This window comes from Aythya ferina, assembly GCF_964211825.1.
Source record: "Aythya ferina genome assembly, chromosome: 5".
Taxonomy (NCBI): Eukaryota; Metazoa; Chordata; class Aves; order Anseriformes; family Anatidae; genus Aythya; species Aythya ferina.
The window spans coordinates 8932918-8952011 of NC_140301.1; the positions used below are offsets into that span (position 1 = coordinate 8932918).

Sequence of the window (19094 nt, forward strand, 5' to 3'; positions counted from 1 at the left end):
AGAAAGCAATCCAGTCATGTCTAGTATAGCTAGTTAACACCTTCAATTACATAAGAACTTGATGCTGAGCATACAAAAGAGAAACACACATTGTGATGAACATTTAAAATAAACATTGAACATTGTACTATGTGTTTCTTAGGGAAATGGTTGTAAAAAAAATCCAAAATGTACCCAATTTTATATATATATGTATCTATATATACACCAAATACCTGTATTTATAGATACATATATATTATACATATTTGGTATACATATATATACACCTGTGTATATGTGTATATATATACATATATATATACACATCAAATACCTATATTATATATATATATATATATATATATATATACACACACACACACACACACACACACCAAATACCTGTATACCAAAGCTGCCAGGAAAAGAGTTCCCCACTTTTCTTTTTTGTATTATTTACTACTTTGTATTGTGTACCCAAAAAATAAGAGATACTGTCATTGTTTAGCTTACAAGGAACAGACTCAGATACGTTAACTAACAAGTTGCTTCAATGGGAGAAAAAGAAAGAATTCCCTTCACTACAAGAAATTTCCCTTAACATCAGGCAACCTGTTTTCCTCCTTTGCTTGATTTTAGGGAATATTTACAGGAAGAGGGAAAACTGGCACTTCTCTTAAGAAGTGGGATTCCACTATTCTGGCTCAGCTGGCTTCTTCTGCCAGTTTGGTTTTATTTTTGCCACAGTACAACCCAGTGCCATTGGCCAGTTCTGGATACAGGGTTTGAGATGCATAGCATTACTTTTCTGCTGGGACCACTGAGAAGGAGTTTATCTGCGACAGCAGTACTTACCCTTACATAACAAAGACTTTATGAACTATCCGAAAGATCAGACCACAGTCTGAACCTGGTAAAGATCTTGCAGACCATAAAATGATTTGAAGCACCATCATGTCTGCAAGGCAAGAAAAATTAAGAAGTGCACACAAAAAAAGATTTACCTGCAGTGATGTGATATTGGTAGTAAAGTATCTGTAATTATGCTACATGAGAAAAGATTGACACTCAACCTGACAAGAAAGGCCTAAAAAGCCAAGTTTTAAAAGACTGCAAAGAATAAAAAGGGGAGGAGGGGAGGAGAAGGAACTGTTAAAAAGAGACTGCTGCAAGTGATTTTATATGTCAGGGTAACTTTGAATTGGGCCCAAACTTAAACCAAGAACTCAATGTATTGAAGGATCAGAACATTGGTATGAAAGCAAAGGTCGTTCTGAAACCTGGGCATCTTGAGCTTCGGCAACAAGAAAAGGAATTTTTATTCCTTGTGCTTTTGCAAGGAAATGTATGTGTTATCCAAACCAACCTTTTAGGGAACAAGCTAAATGACAAAAATGCACTATTCGAATGCAATGGGATCTAAAGGTCTTTTTAGCTCTCTCAACGACATTTCTCCATCTCCTACTTCAGACAACTCATTTATCTCCATTGCCTGCGTTTGAGAGGCAGCCACATGTTGACATACATAGAGAAATCTTTAGAAAAAATTACAGCTATAGATAGCATTTTCTTGCTTATATACAGTTAAGGCATAGTTATAGTGAATATGCCTTGATTGCACGCTTAATTGTATTCCCCTGATGTACCACAGTCAAAGTTAAATAGTAACCTATAAAAATAATACATAACTGTAAAAACAATGTATTATAGACTCAGTTACAATTCACAAGCACTTAAGTAAGTTTATTGCAACTAAAGAAAGTTTTATTTTCCCTAGAACTTAATGAAATCAATTCTATTTTTCCCAGAACAAAGATACAGTTGATGATGCTATCCCACTTTATCTGTAAACTTAGTGTAACCCTGAAAGCAAAATCCACAAGCACCAATTCAAAATTACTTTAGAACTACAGTAAAATATATTACGGTTTAATTATATAAGATTTTTTTTTATTTTATTTTACGATTTATCCCTACTTATGGGACACTATTGCTTATTCCGTGCAGAGAATTACAAAGAGCATATCGTCTCTTCTGTGTAGGCTTTGCGTAGGTTTCTCATACCTAAAAGCTTGCAATGATATTGGTTAATTGCTAGATTTCAGCCACCTCTCTAACCTCTCCCTTTCAGTGGGTGTGAAAGGGTTTACTTGTAATATATATTGCTACCGACTGAATTTTATCTTGTTCTCCTGGATTCTCAGCAGCAATTCCCAAGTTAGAGGCTTCCCCAGAAAGCACGTCAAAGGATTCCCACCCACACACTGAATATCTAACAGGCCCTGACCTATTTTCTCCTTATTAAAGCAGCACTACATGCTTTAAAAAATAAAAATAATAAACAGAGAAGCTAAATGAATGCCAGAATTGCAGTGGGAACACTATCCTCTTTGGATTTTAGTTCTGACAAAATCACTACCAAGAAGCAAAGAGACATTTAAAATACAAACATCAAATATATTTTTCCAGTGTTCTCATTCAGTGACTTATTACTCCAACTGGCTTTCAGCAAAGTACAAGGGGGACTTCATTTATTAGTTACAAACATAGAAAAATCTCCTAATTTAGCTATCATTATGTTTTCCAGCCATTTCTCTGGGCATATTTCTTGCAACTTGAGCTTTAATAATCTTGTAACTCAGTGACATAAGACATAGGATATTTTTAAAAAATTAAGCCCCAAAGAGAGTAACAGTTGAAACTATATAATTTTACTAAGATTCACGATATTGCCTAACCAGAGTAAGCAGGAGCAATTATTTCTGTATATTTATAATTAAAGGTTTTTATTTTTCTTTAAGTAGGATGGACTATAGTAAATGCTACAAGACCAAAGATAGATCATGCAGTTGATATGTTGGAATTTATTAACATCCTCAAAAGATCAAACAAATATGATACTGTATTTGAAGTAGTAACAAAATGACAGCAGAAAATTCAATTGATGCACAACTCAAATTGCCCACTGCACTCACAATTTCAGACATACTGGAGATCTGATTTTACTGGTTACAGTTGCATAACAGCCTTTTTTTTTTTTTTCCCCTCTTGTGCTGTCAGCTCCAAAGGAAGTAAAGCACTTGACTAAGTCAAATAACCTCTCCCAAAACAGAAACTAAAAACAACCGTAGATAAGACAAACAATGGAGAAGCTCATACTTCAGTGCTGCAGGTCTTCAGTCAGTTATATCTTTGGCTGTACTTCTTACAAAAGGGACAGCCCTACTTTTGTCTCAGCTTGCAGCTGCATGCAGCCATTACCATCTTCATGATAGCAAAACTATTTTTGTGTCTGCCTGGTAAACCAAATGAGAGAACTCAACTGACAGTAAACCTGACCAGATAAAGATTTCATTTGGATGAATTCCCTGACCCTTGGTGCCAACACGGACTTGAATTAATCCTCTTATCAGAATTTTATCAATTTCTAAAATAGTGCAGAAAATACACAATAAAAAAAAAAAAAAAAAAAAAAAAAAAAGATTAACCATCATTTAATGAATACCAAAAAATGAAAGCTTTGAATCTTGTAATGCAATTACAATTGATTTGTTAGCAGACCCTAACTTAAAACTCTTATTTGTCACTAGTATACTCATTCCCGCTCCTGCCCTCTTAATTTTTTATGTAACTGACATCTCAGGGAAAGCAAATTAATAATTAGAACATATTTCAGATAGGAACATTCTTTATCTTAAGATGGCTAATTTAACTTTCAACATTAGCTATCGTAAGAAAGATATATTCACCTTTTGAAAATCAACCCACCTGTTCTTTCCAATGGGAAAGATGTAAGATGATGGAAAACAAGAATACAGCTCTGTATCTTACAAGACACATTCAAGTAGCATGGATTCATCTTTCAGTCATTAATTTTTTTTTTCTATCAACAATTTAACACTCATTTAAGAATCCACTGCCTTTTAAGGATAACTTGCATCTCTAAAAGTAGATAACATTTATATGACTGAGTATGTTTAACATGAGTGTACGAATAAAAGCAGGAAATTGAAGTACTACTTTGTTTATACCATAGTAAGTTATATCAAATGTAATAATATATCAAGTAAAGTTCATTTTGCAGGTAGAGAATTAATGATGCCAGACATTGGCAGAAAAACATCCAACATGTGAAAAATCTCTTCATCTATCTGGAAAATACACTTCCTTCACATCAGGTTCACATAGAACACTTTAAAAATACATATATTTAGAGACAGGGGACTGTTCAATATTGTATTATGTTGTGTGGATGTTTCTGAAAATTTTTACATACAGTATTAGCTTTAATCTGGATTCTTACTTTTATTTTTCTGTGACAAAATGAAAAAGGAGGCTTATTAGAGAAAATGTTACAATTTCAATAGCATCCAGTGGAATCTATTTGCTGGCTTATTTTTTTTTTTTAAAGAAGGACTTTTCCTTGCCTATAATCTCCACACAAATCTGTCAAAAACAGCATTCTCCTGTAATGGAGAAATTACAGTTGGAAGAGTAATTCCACAAATATATAAGTAAAAGCTATATGTCACTTCAGCCCACAAAGAATTGCAAATTTGGAGAAATATATATAAGTGGTTTTACAAAGTCAGATAAAACTATCTATGCTTTCTTGTCACATGCTTCAACTTCTCCCACTGGGCATCTGACAATGGCACATGAAGAAAGGAATGCACAGTTAAGCCATTCTTAAGAGAAAGTAAAAAATACCTTCTACATTGTTTACATAGTATTGCTGCCTTTGAACTCCTTTTCATGCTGGGAAACATGACTAACCATGTGTTTCTTTATCCATGTCTTTCGCTTTTCACCTTGTTGGAAAGATTTCCCTCTCCTTATGAAAAATCTCTTTTGATATAAATAGTCCCATTAGTACTCTCCCTAAACCAAAGTATTAATTATTCTATATTATGTAGTATCTACATATTTCTATTTCTTGGTGAAATTTAAACAACAGAACTTCCTGAAAAGTATATTCATCTCTACATGTAGCATACTTGTGCATAAGTGCATGCTCTGACTGGGTTGTTTCTTGAACAAAATAACGAAACAAGACCTTTGTATAACTAGAACTAAAAATTGGAATTTAGTCAATGTTCCTTTAGCAAATTAAGCACTATTTAACAAGAAAATTGAAGTGTGAACTAAGGTCTTTATACAGAAACAGTAGCGTAGTAAATTGGTTAGTAGCTTTGAAGTCAGTAGTACAATTGACACAATATTCAGCAGGCCTAAAACTGAAATGTCATTTAAAAAAAATAATATTCATAGTGATCTATATAGAAATTACAACAGTAATTAATTGTAAAGTATATTATTCCCTCCTCTGTTGTATAATATTTATTAGCAAAATCATGAAATATGTTTTTGCACAATTTTGCCATCAGAATAATCTCAAAGGAAGCAGAGCATATGAATTCCTTTTAAAATATAAATTTTATATTTAAAATGAGCTACTAGAACCACACTTAAAATTAACAGAGTACAAAATATGCATTTAACTCCAAAAAACTCACAAAGACTTGTATATAAACATTATAAATAAATCCAACTGGACCACACAGACATAATGTTATGCTACAATAAGGGGTTACAAACTATCTATTAAAACTGTAAGAATATTATATTGTATATATAATATGACAACACGGTAAGTGTCAAGCTTATCTCAACCATATTTAAGGCAGGAAAGACAACTTACGGGTAAGATTCTGAAAGCTGCTGAGCTATTTTATAAGCTGTGGGGTCCCTGTCTAGTGCATACACGGTAATGTCGCTGGCTTTCTCAAGAAGAGCTGTTGTATGACCTCCGGCTCCAAATGTCATATCAAGGAAACACTGTGGAACACAAAAGACAACACCATTACCTTAGAATAGAACCATAATAAACTGATGATTTAAAGCTTCTTTTGTTCATCTTTCTCATATGCTCGAGGAAAATATACCTTTCAATAGTCCCAAAATGTCTTTTTGGAAATACCCGCAATTCTGCTCAAAATATGAAATCATTTCAAAATAACCTTTCTGGTTGGTTGGGACCCCCCTCTCCAACTATAACAGAAGAACAATAATTTGGTACAACCAACTACAACTTCATATTCTTTGTACTTATTTCCAGTCCTTCTGTCCAGCTATTTATTTCAATGTTTCATTGCACTTGCTTGTACTGAAGCGTATAAAGCTAGGTAAGACATGGGGCTATAGGAAGCAATCAGCACCATCTGCTTTGTAAGTCTATCTGAAAAGAGGACTTACAGATTTGTGTATCAATAAAAAAAAAAATTACACTGCCATAGTTTTATACCACAGATTAAAGTGTGATGGCAGCACAGGCACACATATATACTGACTGGGACTGACCTGACCAGTGCAGAAAATGTAAGTTTTGAAGGCAGTATCACTGATTTCAGGTTCACTGTGCAACGACAGGGCTATGTATTTAGGTTACCAAAATACACTGAAGCCCCAACCTGCTTTAACTTGACTACCATCATGACATGCGTTAACTAAACACAGAGTAGGACAGGAATACTTACCACATTTCAGTTGTCAGATGTGAAATACTCTGAGGGCTTAAGTTACACCTTTTGATAAACAATGTCCATTACTGTGCTTCTGAGGAATAGCTATCATATACCACAGTCTTTTTTTTTTTTTTTTTTTTTTTTTTGTAACTTTGACTGCGCTCAAACAAAATGATGCACAGGTACACAGAGCCCCAAGTTCCCAGAGAGAAATACAAATTTCATATTCCCACCATCAAAATTTGATGAAAACCAGCAACAAGAGACTTGGTCTCATATTTGAGAAGGGTGATGCTGTCATCAAATCTCACACAGAGATAAGATGACTTCAAAGAACTGGCTGACTCTCAGCCACACTCACGGAAGAGGACATCTGGAGAAAATCATTTGCAAGGAAGGGAGACTGCCCTACAGTTTCAGTAGACTCACTCCAGAGAGGTTCCTGAAGTCAGAGTACATTTGACCACTAGGCTGACCAGGACGCTTTTGCAGCCATCCTGTAGCAAGGTGGGCTGGGCTATCGGACCCTGCTGAAGTGAGAAATACAAGAAAGCAAACTAGAATTCAATGGTGTTTTAAGTTTTTTTGATCTGTAAAACAGCAGTACTCTTTTTAGCAGCTGCCCCATATGCTTTACTCCTTTAGGCTGACAACACTGCTACTTAACTACTTAGAAGTCAAGAACGATTTTGTTGACAGAAATTGCTGGCTCTTCACTTAGCAATTCAGAGGTTGTATGACTGCACTTCCACTTCAGATGTATTTATTTCCTTTCTAAATTACTAGGAAAGTATCTATAATTCTATAGTCTAGGGAAAACATACTGGAGTTCAGAAAAGAAAAAGATTTTTATCGTTTTGTAACAGTGTATTTTAACCCAAGTAAAAATGAGAATAAAAACATCTTCCCTGGCTTTTCCATCTCTGAATTCCCATAACTGTCTCCTCTCAGTTGATTTAACTGACCTTTGCTTAAAGGGGCAGAAATCTGACTCCATGCAACTAAACTAAACTAGAATAGATTCTCCATATCCTCCATTATGAATTATGGATTTTTTCACCTCAAATTATATTTGAATATGAAACAGTTTTTAAAACTACTTGTCAAGCAAAATCATATTAAATTACATAGAATTCATGTTAACTAAACTTATTTACAAAAATTACACACTCCAAAGCCTTTAAGGGAAATTTTGCATCCTTTCATAACAAGATTCAACCACAAAGTCCCTTTGGATACAAAGGGAAATTCAAAGGCAATGAAGACCAGAATGAGGAAAAGCACAAACGCTTTTCCAGAAACAGTTTTTAGAAAACATACAGAAAAGCTTCGTTTAAGGAAATCCCTTGATCTTTTTATGGAAATCCCATAACAATAAAATTGACTATTCATGAAATTGTATATATATATATATATATACATATATATTTGTGTGTGTGTGTGAATCTAATGACCAATATTAAATTGCATCATTCATACGAAAAACCAAAGAATTGACACAGAATATAATTTTTTTTTTTTCTGTGAGCAGTATGTATAAGACAGTTCTGTTACTCAAACACATCATTTAATCCCTAAATTTATTGCCATAAGAATTTCAATATCTGTCTTTAAATGTTGCTCCATTAGAAATAAGAGTAACAGGTTAAAAAATATATCTATTAAAGCACTAAAAACACACAGACAAAAAGTCAAAAAACCCTTCAACATAATATGTACACGCAACCCCCAGTAATTTCAGGTGCAGGGTGTGGTAATCAACACTGACTTTGCATTACACCGAAACTATTCTCCCAAAGGCAAGCACCATGGTATGCAGAAATATTAACGAAGTCCACTCCTTTCCAGAGGCAATCAAAGAAGTTGTCACAAACAACTTCTTGAAGTTGTTACTCTGGCACCCAGTGCAGGAATAGTCTGACCCCAATTCTCTCTCTGATCAGCTGTGACTAAGGATTACTGCTGCCTTTGCACAGTTTCCAAAGTCTTTGCATGCAAAAAAAAAATCCCGGTGGTATGTGACAAATTTTTCTTGTTCAAATATGTGCTATGACTACATCTGGCTGCCCGGAGAGGTTGTGGATGCCCTGTCCCTGGTGTTCAAGACCAGATTAGATGAGGCCCTGACCAACCTGATCCAGTGGGTGGCGTCCCTGCCTATGGGGGAGTGGGACTGGATGATGTTTAGGGTCCCTTCCAACCCGAGCCATTCTATCACCAAGCGGTGAAGCAAGAGCAAGAGCAGCTTGCCTTTTGAGCAAAACACCCAGTGCCAACAACGTAATGCCCCTACTGTCTCCACAATCTATGTAAGTATTCACAAAAATGAAACCGACAGAAAAATGCAATTGTTGTGGTTTTTTTTTGTTTGTTTTTGTTTTTGTTTTTAAATACATAACTACGTACAAGAGTTCAGCTAGATTTTGAAAATATTTGCATACATTAACTCCAAGCTATCAAAAACATCATTTATCATTATTGATCAGCTTCAGGGAACTCTTCTTTCTCTTACAGGGGAAGAGAAATGTTTTTTTTTGTTTGTTTTGTTTTGTTTTTTGCACTGTACTGTTACTTGTAAGATCTTGGTAAAGTCCAGTACTGGATATTGAGTAGGATATTGAGCTAATTAACAAAATATTATTACCCTTTTTAAATGGAAATTATTAATATAGAAGTATCGTTGTTAACTCTGCATTTAGCTTAGGGAATTGCAAACAAATAACATGAATTCAAAGAAATATCAAAGAAAATCCTGCAAGGTGAAAACTCAAAAACAACCTAATTTGCATCATAATTCCTCTTGGAAAATATAAGTTTAAACAACATGAATAACATCATCTCAATTGTGTTTTTTTTTTTGTTGTTGTTGTTATTGTTGTTTCTTGTTTGCTTTTTGTTAAGAAAAAAAAAAAGAAGAAAAGAAGAAAAAGAAGAAGAAGAAAAAGAAATACTCTTATTTGAAATCCTAAGCTAGAAGTTCACCACACGAGTCTGTGAAAACCTCAGCATTGCCTTCCTAAAAGGGAATCATAGTGCTGTCAAGGAAGGCATAGGAAGTGATAAAAGCAAGTAGATGTTTATGTCTTCTTTAAAAAAAATAAAATAAAAATAAAAAAATTGAAACAACAATTTTATTCCACTCAAAGTCACAAGTAAGGTGAAGTTTGAAAACATACTCTTTCATAGTATTTTCACTGATGGGCTTACCAGTTTGCTTGTTGTTTGCACATCTGTTCTTTTTCCAAATATCAAACTGTTCTTAGGTGAACCCTAGAAAGTATTATATCAGTTTGATCCTTTGTGTCTTTTCTTTCACTGGAATGTCTCAAGGTCCATTATTTTATCAAGTCTGAATAGCAGAAAGCATGACAAGTTGGAGTTAGGGACTTTTTTGGCAACTATATATTGAGATAACTTAATTATTCTCCCAAAGGAATTTTTGAAGATTGTGTGGATCTTGTGTCAATTAAGAATACTTATCTTTATTATTTTGCTTAACAATCTCACCTTTCCTCAGCAATAGCTGCCTCTGCTTTCCCTAATTTTAATTTGATTAACTTTAAGCTCAGTAAACCCCTTACACATGCTGAATATTAATGAACCATACAGAAGGTCTTATACAGAAACAGAAAATGAATATTGGCAGTGCAAAGGAGAAGAAAAGAGAGGATATGGACTGTTGTACAATGACACAGTGACAAGCTCTCAATATTGTGACAGCATCTGAAAGCTTTAGTTAAGAATTCGTGCAAGCATTCACTGCGAATGAACACATGCTCAAATTATACTGCCCTTTCTTGAAAAAATAAAAATAAATAAATAAATAATGGAAACAAAACCAAAACCAAATAAAAAGGAAGAAAAAAAGAGACGGGGGAAGCAAAGGGAGACAAAACACAAACCTTTTAGAGGCAACAGCTGAAAACAGTAACAATCTTTAAACTGAGATCAGGACATAAAAAAGGAAACACCTCTGAATCAAGTGAAGTGAGTGCAGGACTGAATACACAATGTTAGATAAAACACTGCATCACCAGCATTAATAGAATAGGCTCAAGAATTTTTGGCATCCCAGCAAACCTAGGTAAGGCTAAATTAAGTACAGCTTGGCATAACTTTTCAAGGTAAATAAAAACCTTCTATGGATAATCTTTGAACGGTGACATATATATGCCTACACTGGCAAGCTAGAACTCACGAAGATGCCTCAGTCTAGTTGTTCCACTCAAAAGCAACATTTTGCATCTAGAAACTAAAACTACAAATAAATCACATTAAATAATCAAATAAATTAATTTTACTAGTAACACAAATATTTTGAAGCATTGATCAGATTTTAATCACTATAGTATATTGCTTGATAATTATTTTTTTAAATATATTCCAGTCATCTTTCATGCCTGAGACAGAAGAAAAATGCTTCATTTTTTTCTTCTCCTTTCTCACCTAGTAGTTTTTAATCAAATAAAATTAAATGACATTTTATCCTCATGGTCCTATAAATACCAGAAAAGATTATTACATGAATTCCTCCAGCAGTGACTCACCATTCCATTGTTAAGTTATGATAGCCCCATCAGAGTTCCCCTTGGGAATTTTATAATCAGTTTGTGACTGTACATTTTAGAAACCATTCGGCTCCTTCATGACACACACATAACAACAAACAAAAACTTTATAGCCCTCATTTTACAACTAGCTAGCTCGCTCTTGGATAGCTACATAAATACAAGAAGTTCATCTTCCTTATTCTCCATACAAAAACTTTTCACTGACAAGCTATCTCCTAATAAATATCTTTTAAGCACTTCATTTTCCTATGACTGATGTAATCTGCAATTGTGCTTCTGATTATGTGCCGATTCTAATAAAATGTACTCCATTACATCTGATAGCCTTTCCAACTACTTTTCTTTTACTGTGCAGCAAAATGAGACTGGAAAAATATTAGGAAATCTAAACTCAAACATGACATTCATAAATTGAAACTACATGAGAGTTCCCTTAAGAATCACAGAATCACAGAATCACAGAATTTTCTAGGTTGGAAGAGACCTCAAGGTCATCGAGTCCAACCTCCAACCTAACGCTAACAGCCCTCCACTAAACCATATCCCTAAGCTCTACATCTAAGCGTCTTTTGAAGACTTCCAGGGATGGTGACTCCACCACTTCCCTGGGCAGCCTGTTCCAATGCCTCACAACCCTTTCTGTAAAGAAGTTCTTCCTAACATCTAGCCTAAAACTCCCCTGGCTCAACTTAAGCCCATTCCCCCTCGTCCTGTCACCAGGCACGTGGGAGAATAGACCAAGCCCCACCTCTCTACAGCCTCCTTTAAGGTATCTGTAAAGAGCAATAAGGTCACCCCTGAGCCTCCTCTTCTCCAGGCTGAACAAGCCCAGCTCCCTCAGCCGCTCCTCGTAGGACTTGTTCTCCAGGCCCCTCACCAGCTTCGTCGCCCTTCTCTGCACCCGCTCAAGCACCTCGATGTCCTTCTTGTAGCGAGGGGCCCAAAACTGAACACAGTACTCGAGGTGCGGCCTCACCAGAGCTGAGTACAGGGGGACGATCACCTCCCTAGCCCTGCTGGTCACGCTGTTCCTAATACAAGCCAGGATGCCGTTGGCCTTCTTGGCCACCTGAGCACACTGCTGGCTCATATTCAGCCGACTGTCCACCATCACTCCCAGGTCCTTCTCTGCCTGGCAGCTTTCCAACCATTCCTCTCCCAGCCTGTAGCTCTGCTTGGGGTTATTGCGCCCCAGGTGCAGGACCCGGCACTTGGCCTTGTTAAACTTCATGCAGTTGACCTCAGCCCATCGGTGCAGCCTATCCAGATCCTCCTGCAGAGCTTTCCTACCCTCAAGCAGATCGACACACGCACCTAACTTGGTGAAAAGAATATGTAAAATACTGGAACTAGTGAGAAAGCTTGTAACTTTTAGTCTGTTTTATGTTTTTTTTTAAGGGAAAGAGCTTTGTCATGTTCTAAAAGTCATCTGCTCCTTTAGATGTATAATTTGTATTTACTGCTACTAACTTTAATTCTTTCAGGCAGTTCGTGTTGATGCTGATCTTTCAAAAAATGTTTTGTTTTGTTTTGTTTTTCTTTTTCTTCCAACACTGAAATGATCTCAAAGGGATTTGGACAAATGGTACAAAATATCCAAGATGAGTTGAAATATCGTACAGGAAGTACTATGTCAATAAGTCTTCTATCCCAGGTATGAGCTCTTCATTGTTAATCTCTCTTTTTCACCGACATGGCACACCAGTCATTTGCCTTTCAGCCCAAACTCTCACCTTGTCACTTGACGTGTAGATACCACAGGAAAAAGCTACAATTAACTGGTACACATAGGGCCTTCTCCATTACTGTTTCCAACAGATGAGTTTCTTCTAAAAACTGAAAGCCCGTTATTCCCAAAAGAATGATCTTGCACTGCATAATTTTTTCTTTAACCCTCCAGCCCTGTTTATCCACTTATTTTAATCTAAAAAACATCTCTGCCACCTAATGACAAGGACTGTCCTCTCTGCCATCAGCAAGTGTTATTACTTGAACATCTTAACGCCAAGATCACCGATAATAAAATTCCAATCTCAAATCCACCTTCCTGGGAAAATGCAGGTTTTTTCCTCCAGCGCTGTTCTGCACTTTCTCTGAAGACCAACATACTCACAGAAGGGACAATTGTACATTTACTTCTCTCTGGTATTCTTATATCATATTGTTGGCACTTTTCACTGTTATCTGAAGTAATTTTTCCTTAAGTGGCAGCCATTCAGATAGAGCTGGATAAGGTGCTTAGCAGAACATTTCAAACTTAGAACGCTTTGGGTTGGGAGGGACCTTAAAGACCACTTGGTTCCAACCTCCATGGGCAGGGACACCTCTCATCAGACCAGGTTGCTCAAAGCCCCATCCAACCTGGCCTTGAACACTTCCAGGGATGGGGCATTGTCGTGGTTCCGCTCAAGTGGGCAGCCGAGCTCCACCACAGCCGCTCTCTCACTCCCCCTCCTCAAAGAGGAATGGGGAGAAAATATGTGAAAAGGGCTCAAGGGTTGAGATAAGGACGAAAAAATCACGCAATAATTATTGTAACGGGTAAAACAGACTCAGCATAAGAAGATAGAAGCACCTTCCCCCCCCATCCACCCTCTTCCACCTCCTCCCCCGGAGCGGCGCAGGGGAATGGGGGAATGGGGGTTAGGGTCAGTCTACAGCGCTTCTTCTCTGCCGCTCCTTCTTGGTCACTCTCGTCCCCTGTGCTGTGGGGTCCCACCCACGGGATGCAGTCCTTGATGAACTGATCCAGCCTGGGCTTCCCACAGGCAGCAGCTCTTCCAGAACTGCTCCAGATATGGGTCTGTACCACGGGGTCCATCCCTCAGGAGAAAACTGCTCCAACCTGGCTCCCCCACAGGCAGCAGCTCCTGCCGGGTCACCTGCTCCTGTGTGGTCTCCTCTCCACGGGCTGCAGCGTGGAACCCTGCTCCACCGTGGTACTCCATGGGCTGCAGGGGGACATCCTGCTTCACCATGGGCCTCACCACAGGCCGCAGGGGACTTCTGCTCTGGCGCCTGGAGCACCTCTCCCCCTCCTTCTACACTGACCTTGGTGCAAGGCTGTTCTCTCACTCCCTTCACTCTCCCGGCTGCTGTGTGGCGCAGCGTTTTTTCCCTGTCTTAAATATGCTCTCACAGAGGCGCAAAACAACATCGCTTATTGGCTCGGCTCTGGAAAACAATGGGGCCCTTCCCAAACATGGGGCAGCTTCTAGATCTTTCTCACAGAAACCACCCTTATGGCCCCCTGCTACCAAAACCTTGCCACGTAAACCCACTACAGGCATCCACAGCTTCTCTGGGCAACCTGTTCCAGAGCCTCACCGCCCTCACAGGAAAGAATTTCTTCCTTATACCTCAACTAAACCTACCTTCTTATAGTAAAGCCATTCCCCTTGTCCTGTCGCTGCGCTCCCTGAGTCCCTCCCCAGCTTCCTGTAGGCCTCCCTGAGGTACCGGAAGGCTGCTATGAGGTCTCCCTAGAACAATTCAGAGCACGTGTTGTAGTACCCTCCTCACAAATTAAATGCTCTTAAAACTCAAACACAGCTTCAACATATCACTTGGAAGATAGTGAAGAAAGCTATCATGTCAATAAGAACGGTAGGCCATGCATGGGAAGGCATGCTGCTATTACATGTTATTACTGTGCATGATCGCTATACAGAACCATATGCCATCTTTGCCACTTGCATTGCACATACCACAGAATGCTACTCACTGGTAATCCAAAAGAAGGCAAAAGAATCCCATGTAAGTCAACTCTTTAAGCTAACAGAAGAATATACTTCCTGATATATAAAAAAGTAAGCCAAGACTACTTGTTTTCAGAACAGAAAACAAACAAGATGAACAGAAGTTTATAACATGACCAGAAGAAGAAATAACTTGGATGCAATACATACTTTACGGGTTCGTATCAATGTTATATATGAATATAATAGTTTAACAGGGATACAAGTCTGCTGTAGGACTTAGCACCCACAACCGAGCTTCAAAAATAATAAACAAAAATCACCAAAGTAACCTGTGTGAGGTACAGAAGCGAAATAGATCCACAATTCCTACTGCCACAGCTGGGACCATACCCCTAGCCATAACAGTCCCTCACTCTACATCCAGAAGAAAGAATAACAGTTATCAAATGAGCATCTTTTTAATGCTTATACAACATGTGTGTTCTGAAAGTAAAGGACACTCTCTCCACTTCTTACAGTCTTGAAACAAACAGATACTACAAAAAATACCAGAGTACTGATTTATTTGAAACAAACTATGCAAAGAAAAAGAGAAGAACAATAACTCTCTAGCATCCAAACTATGCTACCTGACTTGTCAGACAAAAAGAAAATGCCTGGTATCAACAGGGTGAAGGAAGAAAAATAAAATGAATGAAGTCTTCCATGCAATTGAGACATCAAATGTCAAAATCTCAATAATTTTTCTTGACATATTGTTATACTGGCTATTATAACAAAAGTAAGTTCACAAGAACAAATGGTTATCTGACGAGCAGTGACATTTGTCCGATACGAAGGCCACCGTTCACTAGTATATTCCAAACCAGTCATGACTGGGTCACAACACCTCTCTCGGCTTCCACCCATCTTCCCCAGAGGGATGACAAGCCAGCATTTGTCACAATCATACAGTTTCTATATTTGAAATGAATGCTAGTGTTTTCTTTTAAATAAGAAAAAAAGGTCAAGCTCCTAGTATGCCTGTATTTTGAACCGAGATGCTTGTTATGCCTAACAATAAATATTCAATTTATTATTGCATTGGCAGGCACTGTTAGTAGGTATCTAAGTAAGTACCTGCTCTTCTTTTATTTGCATCTACTCGATCACTTTATGAAAAAAAGAAGGGGGGGGTGGGGGGGGGGGGGGGTGAGGAAAAATAATATCATAAACAAAATAACCACCACATTGCAAGACATTTTTGCCTCTTCATTCTCCCAGTATTTCTCTGATGAGTCATGTTCTCTAAACCTGTAGTTTTCTGAATTTCCCTGTTATTCACAATAGAAATCGTTCATTGCCACAACACAACTTGTTTTCCACTCTGCTTTATTTTTCAAATATCAAACCTAAGTACATTAAAGTACAAATATATCTGACCTCTTGTTCAAACATCTTGAGTTTTCCACAGCTTACAATTTCAATACACTGTCAGAATACAAGAACTATTTCATATACATGTAAGGAGAAAGAAGTGAGGAGCAATGAGAAAGAAATCTACAGGTATGTCTTGTTTTAGCAGTTTTTTGTTTTTTGTTTTTTGTTTTTTTCAAGGAATAGCTGATCTATTTTATGCTTTCATTACATTTTTTAAAACTAATCACTGTGAAAATATGATTAATATATTAAAAGTAATCTCAGGAGTAAATGCTTCTTGATATAAAGCATACAGACAACTGTTTGGGCACCAGTTGTAAAGAACACAGTGGGACAAGGAAGATGCTTTTCTCAGTTCCTTAAGCTTTTCCTTCCCTTCCACTAAGTTCAAAATACACCTCAACAAATCCAGCTCAAAATTGAGAATTGCTTCTCAGTTCTGATGTTTGTTAATAGCAAACTTGTTGAACCTGCAGTTGCAATAAACACAGAAAGAAAATGATTCAGAAATACAAATCTACAAAATTATGCTAAAAGGAAGAAAAATATATATCTAAACTTTACTGTATTCCCTTCCAAGCCTCTAAAAGGAAGGATTCTGTGAAACTACAGCAGAACTTAATCATTCTGGGGAAAAGGATGGAGACCCATCATAGAGATACAAGTTCTATTGCAGCAGGCTGGACTGAGAGAATGCAAAATCCTCAGTGGGCTTCTGCCAGGATCCTGTGGCAAATGTTGCTTTTAGAAAGCAGCTTTCCCAAAATGACAGCTCACTCTATATCCAGTCTCTACTTACACAGAATTAGAAGAAGTCGTAAGGCTGGCACAGAGAATGAATGGGAACCTCTGACTGTGAAAGTATCTGTCCTGATTGCAACAGGGCAGCTGGAGCAAGCTCACACATAAATGTACCTCTCTAATAACAGGATTAAGTACCATTTAAAAAATTACACTGTTTAATGAAACAACTTAAACACATTCATCTTAAAACTATTCTGCTTTGTAGCTTCCTTCTTCCAAGCCTTCTTCCAAGTATTAGCTGATGAGAACAAACACATACAGCTAATCCAATTCTAAATCATTTTCTGATTGTTAATTAAAGACCAATTAAAACTTCACTGAATGGGCATACATTTTCAAATGCAAAATGCAGCTGGTCAGTATTTCAGAACATGGGAGAAAAGGCTCTCTTCCTTTCAAATCTGTAATACATGTACTTACTGAAATTAAGGAGCAAACACTTCACTCAGACCTTTTTAGAAAGCTATTGACACATTCTTTGAGATACAATAAAAAAAATCATCACTTGTAAATTGTTGAGGTTTTTGTTTAATTCTAGTTCATTTCTGTATGATTTCTGCTATGCAACACGCAATTACCATGCACCTTCAAAAACCAGTAATTTATGGGTATGTTCAAGTGCCTTAATTTCAAGGCAACTGTCCAACTGGATCAAGAAACAAAAATGTATTCAGAAAATATATAAAACCTATCCTAACTGAAATCAACCTCTCATGTTACAACATGCAGAAAAATACTGCACGGTAATTCCAGGAACGGAAATATATTATGACTTTCCCATCCAGCTAACACCATTTCCTAGAAACATGTACATACAGCAATGAACTACTGAAAAGATAGAGTTAAATAATTTTATGTAAAATTATCACAGTAGCGATAAAACTAGCCCTCCCAGTCAATAAAGAACAATTAATCCATTCTATCCAAATTAATTTACAATCATCTCCAAAAATTGAAGTTAACAGTTTCCTCCCATGAACATGCCCACTCTTTACTGTGTACATATATATATTCTACATTGTATAGAGAGAATTAATTCATGCAGCCAAAGCAGTATCATGGAGTGCCTTAGCATGGCAAGGAGTTAGTTTCATAGGTAATAGTTGAGCTGTTTCTGGGGCCAACACAATTCAAAGTATTCCCACACTGTCAGAACCACATATTTGTTACAGAATGTGATTTTTAATCAACAAAAAATATAATTACTCTGACACATTATGCTCAAATTCAGATGTTTTTGTAAGAAACCCATTGAAAGGGGAAAAAATCTGTTCCATGCAGCAAGGCATTTTAGAAGAAGGATAAAAAAGTTTTATTTTCTCTCTCACAGTAGTGTCTGTTCTGAATCTTAATGGCTGCTGAAACTGTTCATCAACAGGAGAACGTAATCAGTACAATTCTCCTACTCTCTTTCTCCATGTCACCACCTAAACACATACAACACAGGTCTATCATAAAGATTTCCACAAACCATTAATATTGAATGAACTTATGTCAGTAAACAACCACGTTTAAAAATTTGTTTTGATATGCTGACTGCAGTAACTCAAAAGGCAAGCCAGCCATGTTTTCATATTCTCTTTTGTATTGATTTTTTTTTTTTATATTACAGAAGGAAACACCTCTCCTAAACATTTATCACGTATTCAACATTTTTACAGCACCTACCTTTAAACCACTAAATATCTGTGTTGTTTTTTTTTTTTATACTAAAGCAGACAATCATCATGTCATCTTCTTTCCCATGTGGGCTGTGACATCTCTCAAGAACTTATTTTCTGTGAAGTACAACAAAACTTTGAACATGAAACTTAAAAAATGTTATTTGAGGTATATGCAGAAAATCTTTGCTCTGCAACTCATCAAGTTTGAAGCTGGATGTCAACATCTGTTTGAGTAGTTTTGATAGATTGTGTTTACGAGCAAATATAATGGAAAAGCAAAATGGAATTTAGGACTGTCTTTTCCTAATACACATTCTGAACAACAGTCTAAAAAATTGTAATAAACACCAGGAAGCTAAACTTTAATTTTGAATAATTTAAAAGGCACTATTGAGGTATAAGATTGTAATTGAGAATGAAGAAGGAATT

At 36.8% G+C, this 19094-nt stretch overlaps 1 protein-coding gene across 4 annotated transcripts in view; it reads right to left on the minus strand.

Annotated features, from left to right (window-relative positions):
* METTL15 (methyltransferase 15, mitochondrial 12S rRNA N4-cytidine) overlaps nucleotides 1-19094 on the minus strand; it is a 95556-nt gene that overhangs the window by 48431 nt on the left and 28031 nt on the right. For all 4 annotated transcript variants that reach the window (XM_084520755.1, XM_084520753.1, XM_084520752.1 and 1 more), the window contains one exon: nucleotides 5684-5820. In XM_084520755.1, coding sequence (XP_084376881.1) covers nucleotides 5684-5820 — 137 coding nt within the window. The remainder of the gene's footprint in view (nucleotides 1-5683; nucleotides 5821-19094) is intronic.